The sequence below is a fragment of the Labrus bergylta genome, chromosome 2, assembly GCF_963930695.1.
Source record: "Labrus bergylta chromosome 2, fLabBer1.1, whole genome shotgun sequence".
Lineage (NCBI taxonomy): Eukaryota > Metazoa > Chordata > Actinopteri > Labriformes > Labridae > Labrus > Labrus bergylta.
The window spans coordinates 23,932,304-23,953,255 of record NC_089196.1 but is presented as its reverse complement, the minus strand read 5'-3'; the positions used below and the strand labels follow the sequence as shown (position 1 = coordinate 23,953,255).

At 38.9% G+C, this 20,952-nt stretch overlaps 1 protein-coding gene across 5 annotated transcripts in view; it reads right to left on the bottom strand.

The window, feature by feature from the left end:
• Window positions 1-1,048: 1,048 nt before the first annotated feature.
• The window catches only part of sh2b3 (SH2B adaptor protein 3), a 52,470-nt gene continuing 32,566 nt past the window's right edge, over window positions 1,049-20,952 (bottom strand). For all 5 annotated transcript variants that reach the window (XM_020630496.3, XM_020630498.3, XM_020630494.3 and 2 more), the window contains 6 exons: window positions 9,456-9,557; window positions 8,331-8,419; window positions 5,724-5,815; window positions 5,283-5,497; window positions 4,747-4,924; window positions 1,049-4,245 (listed from right to left, as the gene is read on the bottom strand). In XM_020630496.3, the coding sequence (XP_020486152.1) occupies window positions 3,905-4,245; window positions 4,747-4,924; window positions 5,283-5,497; window positions 5,724-5,815; window positions 8,331-8,419; window positions 9,456-9,557 (1,017 nt within the window). In that variant the 3' untranslated portion in view covers window positions 1,049-3,904. The remainder of the gene's footprint in view (window positions 4,246-4,746; window positions 4,925-5,282; window positions 5,498-5,723; window positions 5,816-8,330; window positions 8,420-9,455; window positions 9,558-20,952) is intronic.

The window sequence follows — 20,952 nt, the reverse complement described above, 5'->3', positions numbered from 1 at the left end:
AAAGCAACACACAGGGTAGAGAAGAAGAAAATATTGAATAAAGCACAGTTTATCTTTTAGGCAATGACAGATCTTAGCTTAGAGCACAAAATGTCATTTTATAAAGCCCTTTGGAGCTCCTGAAGCCAAAAAACAGAAATATGTTTTCTCAAGTTAGACGTGATTTGTTTTGTGCACCAAGGATAACTGATCTCTACAACATAAATTGTCTTGGGCACACAAGATGATGATGTTCCTTTTCGGGGCTTGAGGTGTTCTTTAGAATACTGAATCTGCATTTTCATTCAAATATAATATTAGTTTACCTATTTTCAGTCCAAAATGAGTTATGGCCCGTTTTTTGTTTGTAGCTTACTGAAACTCATTAGCTACTTCACAATGTTCTTATCTAGCTAGCATTAGTTTATTCTTGGCAAGAAAACAAATCAGAGTTTTCTAAAATGACCAACTGTTATTTTATTCATGTTTCTTGTTAATCTGTTAAGAGTAACATGTTTTATTGTATTCTGGCTTTTGATAGCAGAAGAATGGCACATGTCAAAACAACTTTCTCTTCATCCATCACCTGAAATGTGAACACATGCTGCTGCTCCAAGACTTCACAGACATCACAAACTGATCAGGTCAACTTTTCTTTTTTTTTTTTTTGGTTAGGTTTATTTTACAAAAAGTCAAATATACAGTTGATATATATTTCATATAATTTAGATGCTTATTACTGAAAGGGATGCAAACACATGGACAGGTTTTAAAGCTCTTGTTGATTTCATTGGCTGTCGAGGGGATGCTGCGTTGAACTGGAATGTTTACAGTGCTAAAAGTTAACAAACAGGATGAACAGTATTAAGAACACATTACATTCATCAACTGGACATTTCTAAATCAAATATATCACTGGGGGGAGCGGGGATAGCTGGAGTGGATTCTGAGGATTAAAGACACCTGAGGTACGCCTGAGGCAGTTCTCGAGCATGAGCTGGATTGCTAAACATTTGGAGTGAACCATGGAAACTATGTAAGACATAAAGCAAGTTGAAAAATGTGCTAGACCAGGCTTTAAAATTAGCTTTTTTTTTCTGGGAACTTTGACATTCGTCAAATATATTTTCTTCAGTTTATGAGCAGGTGCATACATTGAATACTTAATAATTCATCTTATCGTTCCCTACACACACAACAAGGTGTAAAGCACTGCGCATCTGATATTGCACTACACCACATCACACCCTGACCTTTTGAAAAGGGGAAAAGCAACAGCAGCTTTCTGGCAAAGGCACAGTCCTTCTCCCTAACAAGAAAATAAATCAGCAATGAGAGGGGGACTGAGAGTCCAACTAGTCATTTTACCGTTACTTTCCTTCAGCAGAAATGAGACAAAGAGGTGTCTGGGGATTTTTTTTTAAAGACTCAGGTTTTTAAAGGCAGGAAGATCAACCGTACTTTTGCCAAAAACATCTTTGTTTTTGTTCCCCTTGCAAACACTTGAACAATGTCAGTCATCATCATGAAGATACATAAAAGAGAACTACTCAACCATTGTAAAAATGTTCTTTTGGTACACAAAGCTGACTTATTGCATAACAAGAGAAGTAATCACAGCTGACTTACTCTGGTAATGTTCATGAGGAAGTAAGTAATGTTTCTTAATAAGAACAGGAAACAATGGTCAAAAAAGGAGGCAGACACAATCAGATCAAAACCCTACATGAAGCACAGACGGTCAATCTTAAATCAACGGCTAAAGTCAGTGTGAAAGCAAGGTCAGAAGACGAACACTCCTAGCACACTGCCCATAGCAGTGAAGGTTGAAACTCAATTACAGAAAATTGGTCATCAGTGCATGTTAGAAACTGCTGCTTTGATGTGAGAAAAGATCCACTGTTTAATGGGATGCTCTTAGTTTACTGTAAGGAGAGACGAGGGTGGTGTCATGGTGGAGAGGACAAATCATTTTGGGTCACTAATGAGCTCATCGAGAGATTTCTGACAGATTATGGGCGAGAGAAAACACTCCACCCACTGGTCACTGAATCAAAACAGCTTGCTTTTTTTTTTTTTTTTTTTTAAAGATGTGTTTCTGTATTCAACCTTTGATACAAATTTAGCTCTGGATAAAAAAGTAACACCTGAGTTGGGTGTTGTTGCTCTGTTATAGTCAGTGCAGCTTTAAACTGATGGATTAATCCTATCTCAGAAGGAACCTCAAACTGTTGATGGATTCAGTTGAAGGGCAACAAAACATAAAGAGCAAAGCTGCTCCCTCACATCTGCTCCCTCATAAAGCCTCTCGTTCAAATGAAGTTCAACAGAAAAGAATTAATGCTACTGTTTGAGTGTTTAGAAGAGCTGGAGACGAGGTGGAGGTCCCTGAGTCGCCCGATGGGAGTTAGAAAAATGTTCAAAAGTTTACAAAAAAAGGCACTCGTGTATCAGGAGTTACACCACGTCTTGGTCTACTCTTAAGAGCCCTTTAAAGGATCTAACGATGCGTTATAAAGCCATAACAATGCCGTACATTTTAACTCTGCATCTTTTTATATCTTTACGAGAGAATCGAAACAACTGACTGAACAAATGGACTTAAATCACTTTGTTACTACTTTGTTGTTTTGGTGCCTTGTTTCTGCTTTACATGTACGTAATTCACTTTGGGGAAAAGTTGTTATAATATTATTTTCATCCATCCATTTTTCAGACTATTATTCAGGATTGCGGGGTTTTGATATATGATATATTATATCAATTTTCTTTGAGTTTACGGCAGAGATTATTTGCATGTAAACCTTTAATTTACCTCAGAAGTTCATTTGGATGAGGTAATGCCTTCACTATAATGCTAAAAATGAAACATGTGACACTAATAAACACACTTTAGGAAAACCCAGTGCATTCTGGGACAGAAATTCACACACGCACAGTTTTGGTTGAGCGTTGTACCGGACTGCCATCAACAGAATGCTGCTGAGAGATCACACTTTGAATCATCTCAGAGACACCATGAAAGAACATCTGCTGAGACGTGATCCAGGTTTCTGTTCTGTGTGAGTTCTAAAGTGAAGGTTTGAAGGAGGAGTGGCCAAACAAGACCAGTTTCTACTAACAGCTTCCCAACTGACTTTAACCAACTTTTTCACTTTCATTTTAATGTTTTTTTGTTTTTTTTTTACAAAAGAACCTGTGTATAGACAAAATACACATTATTTCCAAAGTGCACTGAAAAGCGCTGTGCACGTAAAAATATAATAATTGCAGTAAGAGAATATCTACTAGAGTGCGTCCCACTCTAAAATAGAGTGCGTTTTCATTTGTGTTTGTACAAAAAGGTGGGAGTGTGCTCCACACAGAGGCCTGTGTGTGAAGAGTAAATGACTTATAAATATTTGAAAGGAGTACTTGATTTAACACATTTCACAGGCTGTTACCTCCCATTAGTAAAGGTTAAGTGCCAAACATGTTAAATCAAGCGCACCTCAGAGGAATAGAAACATTTAAAAAATATTGTTTTTCTGGAGGACAGCTTCACGTGCAGCTCCTCTTCTCTTCCAGAACCTGAACATTAGAAAAACTAGCATCCTCATCATGGTCAACACTGCTAGAAAACTCCCAAAATACATTCACTGTGGACACTCAGGCTGAAGGTTGTGACGGTCTGACACTGGTAATACACTCCTAAAGTGAGCGGGTGTTTTGAAATGCACACCAGTCAGACTAAGCTGGTCTCGTTCATGAGTCTGCTGCTGTGATCAGGTTCTATTTCTGCGCTCTCTGAGAGTCTCATTCGCCCACATGACGTTGGGTGCAGGTAACAAAATGTGTGTGAACTGGTGTGTGTGTGTGTGTGTGTGTGTGTGCTCATGTATGACATCTGTCAGTCAGAGGTGATAGAGGTGTGTGACTCTGTCGGTCAAAGCAACATGTACTGGTTGTCTATTGCCCGCTTGCGCCCTCGATCGGGCTCCAGCTCGTAGTCTGAGTCCCGCTGAGGAAGGAGGGGGTTGGGATGGTGGCGGAGCAGGGGTCTCCTCCCCACAGACTCACTCCTTCGCAGAGGAGTGGGGGCTGAGGGTGGAGGGGCAGGGGCGGGGTTGGTGCGAGCAGACGAGCGGCTCCCCGGCTGGGATACAGAGCTGGGGCCGGAGGTGGTGCTGGGGGCGGAGCTGCGAGCCAGGCTGCAGTGAGCCAGGCTGGGCTCAGAGCTCCACCTGTGGAGGGAGAACGGGACGAGGAAAGCGCCTGACAGCTGACCTGAGGAGAGTTAAGAGGAAGAGAGTTTTGGTGAGTGCAAACAACAAAACTTAATCCTGCTTGATTTGAACATGATACATCTCGTTAACTGTAAACAAGAGGATCATTCTGAACTCTTTTTGTGGTGGTTAATACTACTGGAGATCATGAGGCTGATAACATGATTATATATACTGGAACCACAGAGGTAAATATGCATCACAGATCGCAGTTTACATGAGATGTGTTTCTGTTCAACTGTAAAGCAAATTTAGCAATATGTGAATAATCAGCATTTCCATCACTTAATTTGAGTCATCAAAGGTTTCTGGATTTGCTGACATTAAACATGCTGTGCTCCTAGGTTTCAGGAGCTACTTCAGTTACTGTACTTGTAAATTACTTGAGTTTATCGTAAACAAATGATGTCAAAACCATGTGCACCCTAATCCTTTCTACAAACACTCCCACGTCACTCAAGTTTGACTTGTGTGAGTCAAGAGATATGACAGCGAGTCTCACCCTGTGATGGAGGGCTGGAGCCTGCTACCACGAAGCTGGACAGCGTGACGGCCCCGGCTGCTCCACACTCGAGCGGGATGGGGAAGAGGCGGAAGTGACTGAGCATGTCCATGACAGAGGGGAAGCGCAGGTGCTGAACTCTGCACTGACCCCACTCTGTTAGAGAGAGGCGCAGGTGCTGCAGACACGCAGTGGCAGATGGAGAGAAAAAAAAGAAACATCACGATAAGTGAGATTTTCACAGCCTCGTTCCTCCTGCGGTCACTGATATGGTTTTGTTTCTTTGCCACTAGCAGTATTTTACATGTTTCCTTGTTGAGCTTTTACCGCTGTGGTTTAGTTTATTTCAATTCAAACTACAAAATACAAAAGGAAATAAACACAAGGATCTATAAAACACATTTGTTAGTATGGGAGAAAGTTAAGTCAGAAAAGGTTTGATGTAAGCAGGTGAAACTTTGGGAACAGGGTTCATCAGTATTCCTACATTTTTGGTTGAACTGAAACAGGCCAGCTTCAGACATTGAGATTCATACCTTTGCTTTTCCCTGGTAGTTAAAAGTGAGCACGTAGTCTCCTCTTCTCGTCTCACTCTGTCGGACCAGAAACACTCCGTGGCCCTCTGGTCCAGAGCTCTGAACCAGGTGGGCTGCCTTGACTCTGGAGATGGGCCCGTGGAACCAGGGGTAGGAGAACAGGAAGTGATCGCTCTTCTGGACAACCTGCTCCGGCAGGGCAAAGGTGACGGGGCCTGAGGGGGGGGGGGGATATCAATGGAACTGTTGTTTAATATACTTAAATCTAAGAGAGAGGCTTATTAAAGTGTTTTCTATCAAAGCACAAAGGCTCTGCAAGAAGACTGAATCCCAGGACAGGATCGTTTTAGGAGGATCTTTTTAATGAACACAACTATCCTTAAAAGATGTGTGTCAAAAGTTATTTTACACTAACACACAGAACCTCATCACAGCACTCACTGTGACTTCCCAACTCGGAGCTCCCTCTGTGATTGGCTGGACTAGAGCTGTCAACTGGAGAGGGGAGGGGCTCCAGATCCACACTGCCTGACCTGAAGGACAAGAACAGATTCACAGTACATGTATGGTATTCTCATCACGGAGCACCTGAGGAGGAAAATAGGTCAAGTGCAAGAATGACTTCATGAAGTTTTATTTTGTAGTTTCGTATTTCATTATATAGCTTTGAAAAAAGTTCACTCCTGCCTGTGTTTAAAGATCAACATGTTGATTTTTTGTTTTGTGGTTAGGAAATCTTAGAGATACTAAACCACAGCGGAGATAAAGTGTACCTACACCAGTGACTGACAAGATGAACATGATGATGAGTCACTGATGTTTAATGCTACTTATCACACGTTTTTTACACCAGCACGAGAGAGCAGCACAGATCAGGGGAGAAGGAAGAAGAGATGTGTGTGTGTGTGTGTGCGTGTGCGTGTGTGTGCGTGTGTCTGTGTGTGTTAGTGGTGGGCTGAGTCTAGTGAACACGGAGGAAACAGCAGGCTGAGGCACGAAGACACTGAGCGCAGACAGGATGTGAGTCCAGTTCACATCTGAACTAAAACTTACGGTTCTTCTGTTTCACTGCCCGCAGTTGCGTGCACACACACACACACACACACACACACACACACGTACACATAGTTAAACGGGACGTACAGACAGTATGTGTGCGTACATGCACAGATGAGAAAGGGAAGGTTGAAGAGGGAAGCTGGAGCAAATCCTGCCAAAATGCTGACTTGAGTTTGCAGCTCTGTGAATAACAGGAAGACAGGTCTCTTTCTGTTCTCCTCACTCTGTGTCGCTTCTTATTTCTTTGTAAGATACTTTACTCAAGAAATTAAGGACAGTTTGCAAAGTCACGATACAATGAACACCAAACACTACTTTAAAGCTGAAATGCTCAGCCATGACTGTTGACTGCTTACTCCACTTCTGATTTGTCTAATAAGAAAGATCTTTGACAATGGACATTTTACAAAAGTCTAAACTTTATTGTTCTTACAGGAGAATCTTTAAGAGGAATTTAATACTTGTTGATGTGGGAGACAAGCCGGTTTGTCTGAATAAACACCAAGTTACTCCAACATCACTTCGACTCTTCACTGAACTGCTGACTGACTCACAATGTGTGTGTGTGTGTGTGTGTGTGTGTGTGTGTGTGTGTGTGTGTGTGTGTGTGTGTGTGTGTGTGTGTGTGTGTGTGTGTGTGTGTGTGTGTGTGTGTGTGTGTGTGTGTATGTGTGCGCGTGCGTGAGTTAGAGCATTCCAGACATCTGCAGAAATCAGAAAGGTCCTGAGATTCTCCCAAGTCTCGGAGAGACCTCCCCCACACTTCCTCTCACAACTGACACACATTTACACACGTGCACAATACACACACACACACACAGACACACACACACACACACACACACTCACACACACTCACACACACACACGCTTCTACTTTGATACAAAGGGTCAAACTTATAAAAGCCTTTTCATACACTGTACACAAAACTTTTTATTTACTCTTTTATTTCTCTGTATTGATAGACAGAAAACTGACTCATTACTTTAAGCATTGTATTACTAAAACATTTTTTAATGTAAAGATTGGTTTCAAATACTTTACTGAGCAGAACATTACTTTGCTAGATCTCGAAGTTCTAACATTTTCATGACCTCTTATGTGCATATTTTCCTTTTTGTGGACTTGGATCTCAGACTTGTATTTCTTATATGACATTGTTAAATTGAGCAAGTGTCACCTTTCTAAATTAGTGTTGTTTACGTCATTCATTGGCATTTTTAAGTCCTATCTGTCAAAGAGGAATTGATAGTGTCAGCCCTGCCACCACCTTCTTATAGATGACTTTTATTATATTCTTTACCTAAAACTGAGGTCGAGTTGAGATGGGCAAGAAGGTAAGGGAGGCAGAGAGGAACAATGATATTAAATCAAGTATAGAGCATTCATCTTAAACTACTGCACTAACTAGAACACCCCCACAGCTCTCTAAGTTTACATTTCACTCTGAATGCCACAAACAGAAGAGTTCAAATCCATTACATGCTTACTTTTATTGCTCAACTCTCAGGCCTTCACAGAATCTTCCTCCTCACCAGATGTGTTACCTCTAAAAGGTTATGTGTAAATATTAAGTTGACGAACGAGCTTGACGAATGATTATATCCAGGAATATTCCAAATATAACAATCCCCAAACCTGCTCCGGTCTGTAGCGCCCTCGATCAGGTATGTTTGCACGTGTAAACACATAACTCAGCACAAGTAAACATCCAGCACACCCACAAACACTCAAAAACAGCCAAAGTCCAAGTGTGAAATATTTCCACTCAGAAACTCAAGGAAACATGCAGCATGAATAGACAGATGAAGGACGTTGAAGGCTCCTGTTACATAATCGGTGTTTGTTTCTCTGTATGTGTGTTAGGGATCAATGTGGCCTCCTAGGGTTGATGGAAACATTTTACATTTCATGACTGAATTCCTTGGACTCAAATATATGATGCTGCGAATTGAGTTATAATGAGTACTTTTAGTTGTGTTTCTCACCTGTTACTGATACATTCTTTGAGCTCTGTGGTCCAGGAGCTGACCTGCTGGTCGTTGTCTGTCTCAAATATCAAACTACCTCGATTAACCTGCAGAGACAAATTGGATTTGAAATGTACCAAGCACATATTTATTACGTTATTATAATTTACAAAGATCAGAAATAGACAACACACATTAACAGCGCAATGTTTCATTAAGGGCACATTGTTGATATTTATGCAGCAGCTCTCCTTTTTTTCTAAGTCATATAACTTAGAAAAAAAGGTTCAGGTAAAGTTACATTTACTTTATTTTCAATCTATCAAAATTTGGTAGGATGTCACGGTGTAAAAGGTAAGACATGAAACATGTGATACACCATCCTGTGATAAGACATATTTTTAAGAAATCAATAAAGCGTTGAAATCTAAAGGACAGGGAGTAAAGCTTAAAACTGTGTGTAACATGTAGTATAAAGTAAAAAAAACAATAATTCAGATTTTCAAACAGGGCTGTCAGTATGTGCGACAGAATGCTTCCCCTTTCAGAGGAGAGAGTGTTATTATGCAGAATGGTATAAACTACAATCAGAGACATGAGCCTCTTTGTCTTTTGTATTCCTGTAGGTAGTTTTTGGATCAAAGTAGACTTGGATATTACAAGAAGCTCCAAATGGCTCTCTGTTTTAAACCATTCAAATACTGTTATTGTCAATGCAATTCGAGACAGCACTAAGAACAGACATCTTTTGAATCATGACTTCTTCAGGGTGTTGAACTGATCATGCATTTTGGTAACATGATAGTAGATGGTGAGAAGTGATTGAAGAAGTGAAATCCAACGTAAAAGCTTTAATCAAAGTATGCCATCTTTAATCCCTACAGGTGTTTGAACTGTTGAAAACTCATGAGACAAAGTTTACTGGATTTTATCTTCAAGTCTAAACCGACGAGGTCTAAACCCGGCTATTTGTGAAGTTTTGTTATGAAATGATATGACACAATAATTGTCCTGTTTCCTCTTCATGTTGAATGTAGGTTGGAGATCTAAGAAATGTGGATGTAAACAATCCAGCGGGCAGAGTCTGCAAACCACCACTGTTTCCTTTCTGATGTCATTCCTTTAGTTGAAGCCTGAACTTACCTTTAAAACAAATGTGTTTAAGTTGTCAGGCATCTCCAGACGGTTGCAACGACGGACCTCTTGGATATCTGAGCAGAAGGTTGTCAGCTTTGGACTGGAGGCCTGAGAGACAAAATGAGGAAAGGATGACTGTGAGACAGAGTAGAAAACAAGAGTAACTGAAACAAAGAATCTTAAGTTGTACTTTTTATATAATTGTTTAAAGCAAGACATCACAGGGACTAAGGTGATGAGATATCATCATTTTTATGACTCTTTAGTTCTCTCCATAGATTTCAAAAGATGCAAACAGAAATGGCTGGTAGAAACGACCTTCTGAATTGGTAGGTGAGTAAATAACTCCAAACCCTGCACACAACAATATACTGCCTTTGTATTATTCTCTGTGTCTTCACACCCAACAAATAGGACCCATATGGTCGAGAGCAAGGAAAGCAGGGCAGTGTCAGTGTGAGACACACTTGTGTTCACACAGTTATGTGGAGCTCTCATGGCCATGTGCCAGAGTCAACCCCTGCAGACAAACTGTGAATTTAAAGAAAGAACGATGACATATCACGGACTTCCTGGTGAAGATTTTAATGAGCATGCAGCAAGAACTCTGAGTTGAGACTTTTTCTGCAACAGTATCACCAGTGACCCAGACTTTTATGCTCTAATAAAACAAACATATGGAGATACTTTTTACAGGTGAGAGCTCTGTCCCCTGCTGATAAACCTGAGACCCGACTGGACATTAGAAGGAATGTGTGTACACGCATGCACGCACACACGCACACACGCACGCACACACAAATCCACGCAAACAAACACACAGATGGATGGATGATTGGTTAGCCATTTGTACAGGCCTATGGCATGCTGGATCAGAGGCCAACTCTAAAATGAGCCCTGAATGACAGAGGAGGGAAACACGAGGAACAAGAAGAGGCTTGTGTGTGCATCATGCAGGCTAAACTCCTAGATTTAGGTTAACAATCAATATAGAGTGTGAAATGTTACAACAGATGGGTGACTTGATCTTATGTTTAGTTGGTTGTGAAAGAAAGAAATCCTCTAAATTCAATCATTTTTGTCAATTTGAACAATGAACTTTGTTAATGACAGCAGAAATATTTAGGTGAGTGAAGGTTACACAGACGTAAAGAAAGACAATATAAAACAAAACATGGAGCTCATTCCTACAATAATAAAAGTGTTTAAGGTATGAAGTCAGAAAGAGACTAAGATGCTGTACTGGGGATGTGTCATGGTTTTTCAAATATTCAAATAGTCATACATTTCCGTGCAGCTGTTTTCTCATCTTAAAAATACTTTTTTTTAACCATCAACCGGGTGTAATGCGTAACTACCACCAGGCGGTGTTTGTAGCACGTCTGAAAGCTGTTTGCTAATCACAAATAATTGAACAAAAGAAGAAAGCATTAGTACAAGGTGCAGGTAAAACAGGTGTGGCGTTTTGAGATTCAGCCTCAGAGAAAAATCAACAAAAAATTAGGTCAATCGAAACTTTTGCCAGGTAAAACTAGCTCCTCACCACTTGGTCATTTTTCAGCTTCTTCATTGAAAGTACTGAAAATGTGCTACAGTGTGATGTATCAGTATCTAGATGTGAAATGCCTGATTTAAGGACAGCAGATTCTGGTTATATCACTCAGCCTTTGTGGCTCCAACTTTCAAATAAACAGCACAAAGTGGAATTTAGCAAGCACCAGTTGGATCAACATCAAAAAACCCTATGGGACAAACATATGCAAGAGAGCAACACAATGAAAAAAAAAAGAAAGAAAGAAAGAAAAAAGGTCCAGGGGGTGAGTGGCGTGAGAGAGCAGAGGCAGTGAGAGGAAACAGACGAGACGGTGAAAGACAAGGCGCTGGGTGGGAGAAAGGGAGGGATGAAGAGGAGAAGAGGAGAGAGCAGGGAGGATGGATTCCAGGGCTTTGTGCGCCGGATGAGTTTGAGTCTATGTGACAGTGTGTGAGCCTGAGGAATGTCTATGTTAATCCTACACACAAACACACACAGAAAAACAGACAGGAACGCACACATCAAATTAATAGATTAAAACCAACTCGCACACACTTGACCAATTTCCTCAGCATGACGGTGACATGAACAAACCCAGTCACTCTGAATGGTCTTTGATTTTTTTAACAGCAGTGTCTTATGTTATCTTTAAAACACAATGTGAAGCACAGATGAGAGGGATGTGACTCATTCAGTGAGATCTGAGTCACTGAATGAGGAACTGACTAGACATGAACTTGCCACTGAATTGCTGCCACAGCTGAATTTCAGTCCAGGGTGTTCAGAGAGACACGTTTCTTCAGTGTTGGGTGTTAAACTTCTAGGTTTTTTCATAACTGTGCCGAGACGAGCAGGAAAAGAAAAGAGAGCGAGAACTATACAAATCTGTGTTTTCTCAGCGGAAAGGTAGATGGTGTAAACTTGCATGAAAGCCAGAGACACACTTAGAAGAGAAAACTTGTTATTGAAACAGATACTGTAAGAAAAAAATGTTTCCATCAGTATGGAGTGTTCCCAATGATTCAAAAACCAAAGGTTATAAAATTGAAAAAAGACAAGTTTATATTATGTTCTCTGTCTTTAAAACATTAGATGACAAATCAACCTCGGAGAAGAATCTTTTTATTGCAACACCTGGTCTTCACATGTGGATACTTAGTCTTTTTTATGTTTGTTTCATGAACCACAACGCCAAGAACAAAATGAACTTTAACATCAACTTTTGAGCCAAAATAGATGACAACAACCACAACAGATAATCTTTCCTTTTATGAAAAACTCCTTTTTACTTCAGATATTGTAATATAAATGAAGTACTTATTAACTACACATCAGGACCTTAATGTGTTTAACATCTTAGATTAGTTGTCTCTGGCGATTAGTGATAATTTGACATATGTTTGTAAATCTCACTTTAGAAGAGATCCCAACAGAATCCCTATGAACAAATTTATGTATTTGTCTTCATCTAAAAGACGAATTGGTTCTGTTTTCGTTGGTTGAAGGCGTTTTTTAAAAACTTATTGTCTGCATTCAGTTGTGTTTTCTTTGCGTGGTCGTATTATCTGTGCAGCAGCAACTCAATAGAGACCAGAATATACCAGGAATACGTGGCTCACCACTACTTTTTGTCAACCTTGACGTATCCTCATATTTCAAGTTCATGGCTTAAAACTTTTCGCCAGCAGTTGCTAATTAACACATCCCGACGTTTACACAGCAAAATGACATATTTCTTATTTGTGTCTCTAATCGCAGATGGATGAAACTCTAAAGCTTACTCTTTTTTGTCACTTTGACTTGGGGTGAGATCTCTGGCTCTTTACCTGCTGCAGAAATCCCTCAGGTGGGTACAGTCGCCCAAAGTGAAACATATTCTTGTGTCTTTTTGAAGCTTCTTACTTATTGTATCATCAGTGTGAGTGATCCTGCAATTTCAATCCCTCCTGGGTGATATAATGTACTTCTCAGGTTCTGGACTTTTGGTCAGACTAAACAACACATTGAAAATACTTCACCTTACACTCTAGGAAATAGAAAGTGAAATTTTAGGTTGCATTACTGATAAGAAAAAAAAATCAAACATGTATCTATAATGAAAGCAATAGTTTCAAAAGCCATGTGTCTTAAACTACACCTTTGAAGAAGAATGAAAATGTTTGTATTTCCCATCAATCAACAGAACAAAGACATGAAGAGGTTGAGTTCAATCTTCACTAACACCCTAACTACACAGGATGTGTCAAAGCTAATGAAATCTCTGTGTGTCTGTAAGTATACGAGCTGAGGGTGACTCATTTAGAGTAATTTATAGTGAGAATGTAAGCACGTTTCTGACTAAAATCATCTTTGAGGAACCATATGTGTCCGTGGAGGGGAAAAAAAGAAGACAAAAAACAGGCAACAGATGTCTGACTGGTTGAGCAACAACATAGCAGGCCTGATTTCTGTGAATTAACTCCATCAGGGCAGCAAGTTCAAGCTCCCAGCACATTTCCTATTACTGCAACTGTGGTCTGTAATACTCCCCAGAGAAGAAGCACGCACGCACGCACACACACAGTGAAGGCCTTTCCCTCTTTGTCTTCTTGTAGTTCTTATGTGCTTGTAACTTCTTTCTGAGTATTTACTTCAATAACTTAAACAAGCAATGTGTGTTTGCATGCATACACTTTGTTATTGTTTTTGTCACTTTTTAATCCGTTAACATAAATGCAGAGACGCAAAAAGACGTAATGGATGCAATAGGACATGAAAGAGACAAAAACAAAGAACAAAAAAACATAACGCCCACAGAGATGCAACACAACAGAGATTCAACAAGACCTCAAACACAAAATAAGCACAACGGGTTCAAGAAGACAACAAGAAGCAAAAATAATAATAAAAACAGCAACCAGAAGTATACAAAAAAATCTAAATGAATAAATATACAAAAGTCAAAATGACAACAAACACATATCTCATAAGTAAAGACACAATGAAACAGAACAGCTACTTGGAGTTGAAAAATAAAGCAATGTAAGAAATATAGGATGCAAATCAACCAGAAAAAGATTCACAATGATCAAATAGATATATCCCTTTCAGAGTTTTGGATGACAACTAGCATCTTTTTATTGACATTATTTCAGATCAAATATTTATCTTTACCTTAAACTAAGGCTCTAAGGGTCTGGTTCCACTAACAGTGTTTTTTCTGTGCTGTTAGCGCCTTCATTCTATACAACACCACTGCAGTTCAGTGTTTTAAGCGCTCAGCGCCCTGAGCACAAAAATGCCTGCCCAGCAGCTTTTTGTTGCTGTGCTCACGGCGTTTGAGCAGATGTCAAATCTGCACATGCATCAATGTCACTTCTCCCTCACTGACCAATGAAAATTAACTTCTTTTATCAACTTTGTTAACAACACAAGCGGAGGAGCTACTCCTCCTTTACTCGCAAGGCTTACTCAAAGTTAGTTGACGCAGGCACTAAATGTGAGAAGGAATTCACTTTTCTATCATAAACAAAGGCAGACTGTGTGTAACAAACAGGTTCTTAGGCCCTAAACTTAACTTTAGGGCCTGAGACTTCACCTTAAACTATTTTAATTACATTTTAGAGATTACCCAAAAGTAACCTAATGAAACATGTTTCTTTTTTCTCCTCCAAGTTTAAACACAGTTTTGTGGCGATTTAGAAAGAAATGCAACAAATAGATAAAGGCATGGACGTTAAGAGTGAGCAGAGTGAGGCAGCAAGTAAACAGGAATATATTCATTTTTATTCAGTGCTTATAGGGAACAATTACATTAATTTCTTAATTTGCTAAAAACTTTCATGCAGAGAATATTTTAACATTTTAATTCTCTTTCAGACAAAAAACTAAACGAGGACATAATGTCAAAATATTGACAAAAGTTAATATTGAAAGATTAAAGCTGTGTGTGTGTGTGTGTGTGTGTGTGTGTGTGTGTGCATAATCCGACTTAAGAATGCTTTTTCTCCTCCTTGAGAAAGTGTGACTGTTTTGTCAACACAAAAAACCTTCAGCAACAGAAGCAGCTGAACAAAACATGGAGCTCACTTTCAAACTAAAACAGTGTATCATCAACAGAAGTACAGTGCAGTGTTTCCCTCTCTCCTTTCACTGCTGGCCAGATAAAACGTAGGTTCAAGATGACCTAATTTCACATCACAATACAAAAGAAATGGCAAGATTTCTCTTGAATTTCTCTTGAAATGCTTTGAGGTTGAAAACCAACTTATTTCTCAATGTCAGACAAAATCTTTTCCTTATCAGCTTCCTCCAGGTCTTCATCAAAGCCACGCATTTACACTGAGAGAAGCGTTCAACTGGCCTAGTGGTTAGTTTGCACAGGAGGCCATGTACAGAGTCTATAGTCCTTGAGGCGTGCTGCCAAGGTTCAAAACCAACCTGTAGATCCTTTCCCGCATGTCATGGCATGTGACTCTATCAACTGTCTTGTAGGCATTAAAAAGCCCTTTTTCAGTATTTCAAATGAATGGATTTAAAGACCTTTAACTGTAGACACAAATATTTAGACCCATAAGATTTTGGTTCAACAAGACAAATATAAAGGTATAGTGTAGGAAATTATAATTCTCACTCATGCAGTATTATAGACCATAAGACTTCTATTACCAAGATGTATTAAAGACCTATTAACACTGATTAATTACTGTGCTGTTTGGATGACAAACATAAATTAGCTGACATCTTTCTTTTTTACAGCTCAAATATGACAATTTTATCAACCAACAGATCTACGCAGAAGTTAAAGCTGAATGGGATCTGTCACAGTCATATTATGACCATGCATCGACTTCAGTTATCACTTCTGGTTCTTTTCAGGTTGAGTCAACTTCCACTACAATGTTTCAACTTCACTCACTGACACACACACACACACACACACACACACACACACACACACACACACACACACACACACACACACACACACACACACACACACACACACACACACACACACACACACACACACACACACACACACACACACACACACACACAGGTTACATATTTAGAAGAAGAAGATAAACTTTGATATAGTCAGTTCAGGGACATTCAGTGTTTTACACTATTGTTGAACATGCTACACACAGGCTGAAATACACACATGCGCTCGGGAAGTTTTTTTTTCAATTTGATTTTTAATGTATTTGTTTATTTTGACAGGGACAGTTTAGGGCCTGTTAGCTGTACCAGAGTTAGCTATAAGATAATTTACATCTGTAGTCCTTGGGTGAACTGGCATCCCATTCCATTTAAACAATGGAAATTATATAGTTTTAAAACTTGTAGTATACAAAATTATCAATGTACTGAAAATGTGGACGACCTTAGTTTGTAGTGCAAAATTAATATAACCCAGATTTTTTTTTTCCCATCATATAAACTAATAAAAAAAAAAGTATAACGCTCCCAAACAAACAAACAGTGACGGATGAAACAATGCGACCTCTCACCTACGCAGTCACAAACACAAGTCTGAGCGCACACACCCACACACGAGTGACACACAGGATGTTTGGAGTCCAAAATCATCTTCCCAGGGTACTTTCTGTAGGCCGTTGCTGTGGCAACTGACAGACACAAACTCAACATTCCTAAAACCCTGAGAGGGTCGACGTGGCCTACGCTGACACACACACACCCAATCAACACACACAGAGGCAGCGATTTTAAAGATTTCCAACACCACCCGTCAGGACCTCGGAGGACAGGGGAGACCTTGACCGACACATCTGTCTCTGCTTCTCTTCTCTGAGTTTCAGGATCACTCAAACAAAAATGCTGCTGAGATTCTTTATTATACATTTCTTATTGTCAATAAATCCAGAAAAAGCTCCAGGTACCATTAAAAACATAAATGTACCATAGGAGTCCTTTCTTCATTCACACATTTCAACTTGTAAAAAAAAACTAATCAGCCAAAGAAAATTGGAATACAAGCACTTTCCATCCAGCACTGTTATGTATTAAGAGCTGTTTTAATTCTCCAGTCAGGCGCTCATAAACCACCACAGAAGAAGAGGACACACTAAGATATTAGAATTGGTGTGCCAGTCAAATGTAGCAATGCAGAAAATGTGACAAAAAAACAAAACAGATTTTGTTTAATATATTAATTTCAATAAGTTAAAACTTCTAACTACTTGGTATTTAATTTCCTCAAAAAACAAGTGGGGACATATTTTTGAATGCAATATTTTGCACTTTGCTTTGAAAGATACACCAACATTTGTAACTCTGCCGTACATAACTTTTATTTTGTAATGTGTTTATCTGTAGTTTAGTTGCAGCTCACACTGTCTGTGATTTGTAGCAGCTGCCATTGTTTTCAAATCCGCGCCACCTGTTGTTTGTGTCACACACACAAACACTATCGAGGTCTTCCTCCAGGGTCAGGGGGACATAAATAGCTCGTCTGATTATATTCCACTTCTCGTTTATTCCACGACAAGGTGGCCAAACTTTTCTTCTGGAATGCATTTCACAACATTTAAAACCTAACAAGAAGAAATACTGGAAGTCGTTTTCCAAAGACAATTGAAATGAACAACTGTGAAGGTTGCTACATGTTACTGTAATGATGTACATTTTGGTCTCTTGGTTAGAAATACATTTCGTGCAGGACTGGTGTGGTATGAAGATCCAAAAAGTGATTACACTGAGAAAAGTCAAAGAACAAGCAGGGACCTTTTTCTGGCCTTCATTTTCAATTATTCAAATAATTGGCTTTAATCCAGAAAAGGCAGCTGTGATCACACTGTAATACATATGCATGAAAATAGCAACATTTTAGGTGTTTGTTTTTGAACTTATAAGTCAAACATTACCTTTTTCACTGAAATACAATCAGCTCCTTCAGTTTGTTCATACAACTGTAGAATCTGTAACTATAAAAGGTTTCTTAAGCATATTACTCTGAACAAGGTGTTTTTAATTAGATCAAATCTTTCACAGTCAAAGAGAAAAAGGTGTTAGCCACCTTTGTGCATATTCTTTCTAGAGCATGTTCAAAGGTGAAATAGATGGAGCCAGCAGATCACTAGAATTGATCAAATTCACTTCAGCACTATCTGTGGCATCATCGAGGATGTGGGAAACACACACACACACACACGCACACACGCACACACTCACGCACACACACACACAAGCTGTGGGGTTACAAACACTGATAAAGATTTGTGTGTTCTAGGAAACCTGTCAGAAGCTGCCAGAGACGCAGCCTTCAGTCATGAATAAATGTGTCAGTTCATCATGCTGCCCTCCTTACATACTTCTCAGAAATACTGATATACAAGGCCAACATGCAGAAGTTAAGAAAGCACACTGAAGATTCACAGAACTAAGAGCACTTCCATGTAAATGAATCAGCTGTGGTTTTGAACACAGAAAAAGAGCAATTAGCAAACCTGACGGAGCAGAAAAAGAAGAGAAAGTGCTAACATCTTACAAAGTTTTATAACACTATTCAGCTTATTTTTCTGAGGAGGTCAAGTTAAGATATTAAACTTTACATAACAAAGTGGAGGCCTCCACGATAATGTGTGATAACAGTGTTCCATATTGTGATAACGATATAAAGTGTGACGACTAAAAACAAATTAATGAGAGAATATAAGCAATGACTCAGTTTATCTGTTGTTCTTCATGTTTTTAACAATGCCTGTTTGCAACAACTACGCTGAATCTCCTACATAGAAAGATACATGATATGTTTGATATGATATGACGTGTTTACTGCAACACTCAAACCGTTGAGTACCGTACTGTTGAAATTACAATTATTGTACAGCTCTAGTAAGTATGTAAGTCACGAGCAGATGAACTAGTTTATTGCACTGCATGCCTGCAGAAATCTTCAATTTTAAGTTTTCAAAAGTATAAACAACAATTCAAGCTGTAGGCTGGAAGTATTTCAGTCAAAGATAAAACTGTCCTGCAACCCTGCAGGAAGGTTAAGGTCAAATTTTTAAGCAAAAAAAAAAAAGAGACAGGATTATTATTTGTGACTAAGATAGCTTGAAAGATCATGAAGATAAGTCAAAATCATATCATACATGTGAGCGTGCCATTAAGTACTTCTGCTGACAGATATATTTTTTGAATATCACTTCTTTGAAAATAATTTGAATTTACTACTGACACTCCCGTCACTGCTCAAACACAATAAGAATGGATGGCATTTGAATTTGCTGTTAACACAACACAAAAAACTAAACATTTGGTTTAGTTCAACTCAGAATGAAGTCACATATCATTCCTGAAAATATTCACCACTACTGAATCTCTTGATGAGCTGCAGAGCTGACTGTAAGCAGATTTTATTGGAACTACTATCTGATGATTGGAACGGCTTTCTAGCAAAAAAAAACAAAAAACAGTCCTGATGAAAGCTACTGACACAGTGAGTCCTGTGAATAATCACAGGTAATCAGCATATTGGTTTTGGAGTGACATGTTTTAAATGCTGAACTCATCACAAACAACACTCTATGCACCATGATAGCATTTTAGTGTTACAAATGAAGGCGGCTTTAAGAGTCCAAATTGCAGTGAATAAAAACATATATAAAACTTCATTTTACAAACTCTCTTTGATGGTGTACATGTCTGTGGAAAACAGTGTGGATGAAAAGATACAAACATGTAACTGTTATGGAAGTAACCTGCTCTAAAGGGTAATTTTTAATCTTCCTTTTTATAAAAAAAAAACAAACATTCTCCTAGGTACACTATGTTTCTTGATGAGTGTAACACTGTCTCTACACAAACATAAGCTAATGAAGATACAAGTGAAATTTAACTGATAACAGGATAGATATGAAGATGAGCTCACTAACAACAAAAACAGAGGTGTGATGGCATGAAGTGGTGGAGAGCAAATGAACCCAACAACACCATTTTATTGGGTAAAGTTGACTTTCCAGGTATTTCAGTTTACTTGTAAAAAGTTTGAAAGGGAAGTATCTATTCCCGCTTAAATATGTGTCTCAAACTAAGTGATGAATAATTATGCAGATCTACGTCTTGAGTGAGAAAATAATATTATAAAAGAGGGAAAAGCTGTGGATGGAAAACTGTGTGTTTGTGTGTGTGTCTTAATGTGTGTGCAACTCATCCACATGTGTCAGACTTCTCATGTGTCAGTTATGGGTGTGAGTGTGTGTGTGATGGTCAGTTAAGGGTGTGTTATGTGTCCAGTAACTGTGTACGCATGTGGAAAAGTCTATATGAAAAAAAAAAGATAGACACATGAAAAAAGAAATACTGGCAAATATTTATTTGAATAAAGAAACGTTTAAAATTTCTGGTGTGAAAGATTAAGACTAAACTATGGAGAAAACTGGACGTGAAATCATCTTTCAAATCAAAAATACAACAAAACAAAGCACCGTTGGCCTAGAAGTTAGTTTGCGCAGTTAGGCTACGCATAAGGCTGTAGCACTCAAATCCCATCTTTTTTTTTCCTCTGCATGTCATTCACCACTCTCTCTCTCTCCCTGATCTCTGACACCATCCACCGTCCCGTCTCTACAATAAAGGCAGAAAAAAGCTGTAGAAAATCTTAGCTAAACAAACTTACAAAAAATAAAGTAAACAGGAAATTAAGCCCTGGGATTTCTATTTGTCAACATTTATGCTCATACTGATAATGATGAAATTAAATCAATTAATCTTTCAGATGGCAGACGTTTTGCAATAAGCTCTATTTATGAATCTCTTTTTAAGCAAAATGTAGAAAGGAGAAGGGATAGGACTTTGTGGCCAGACAAAAACAAAAAAAAGGGGGGGGGTCTACTTAATAAACAACAACAATTGGTTGGATAAAGACAATAATCACTGCTTGCAGCCTTTGATTTATAGCAATGTCCCACAGTGGTGGATAATATGGGACAAGTTTAGGTTCAGGTTCAGGTTACTTTATTT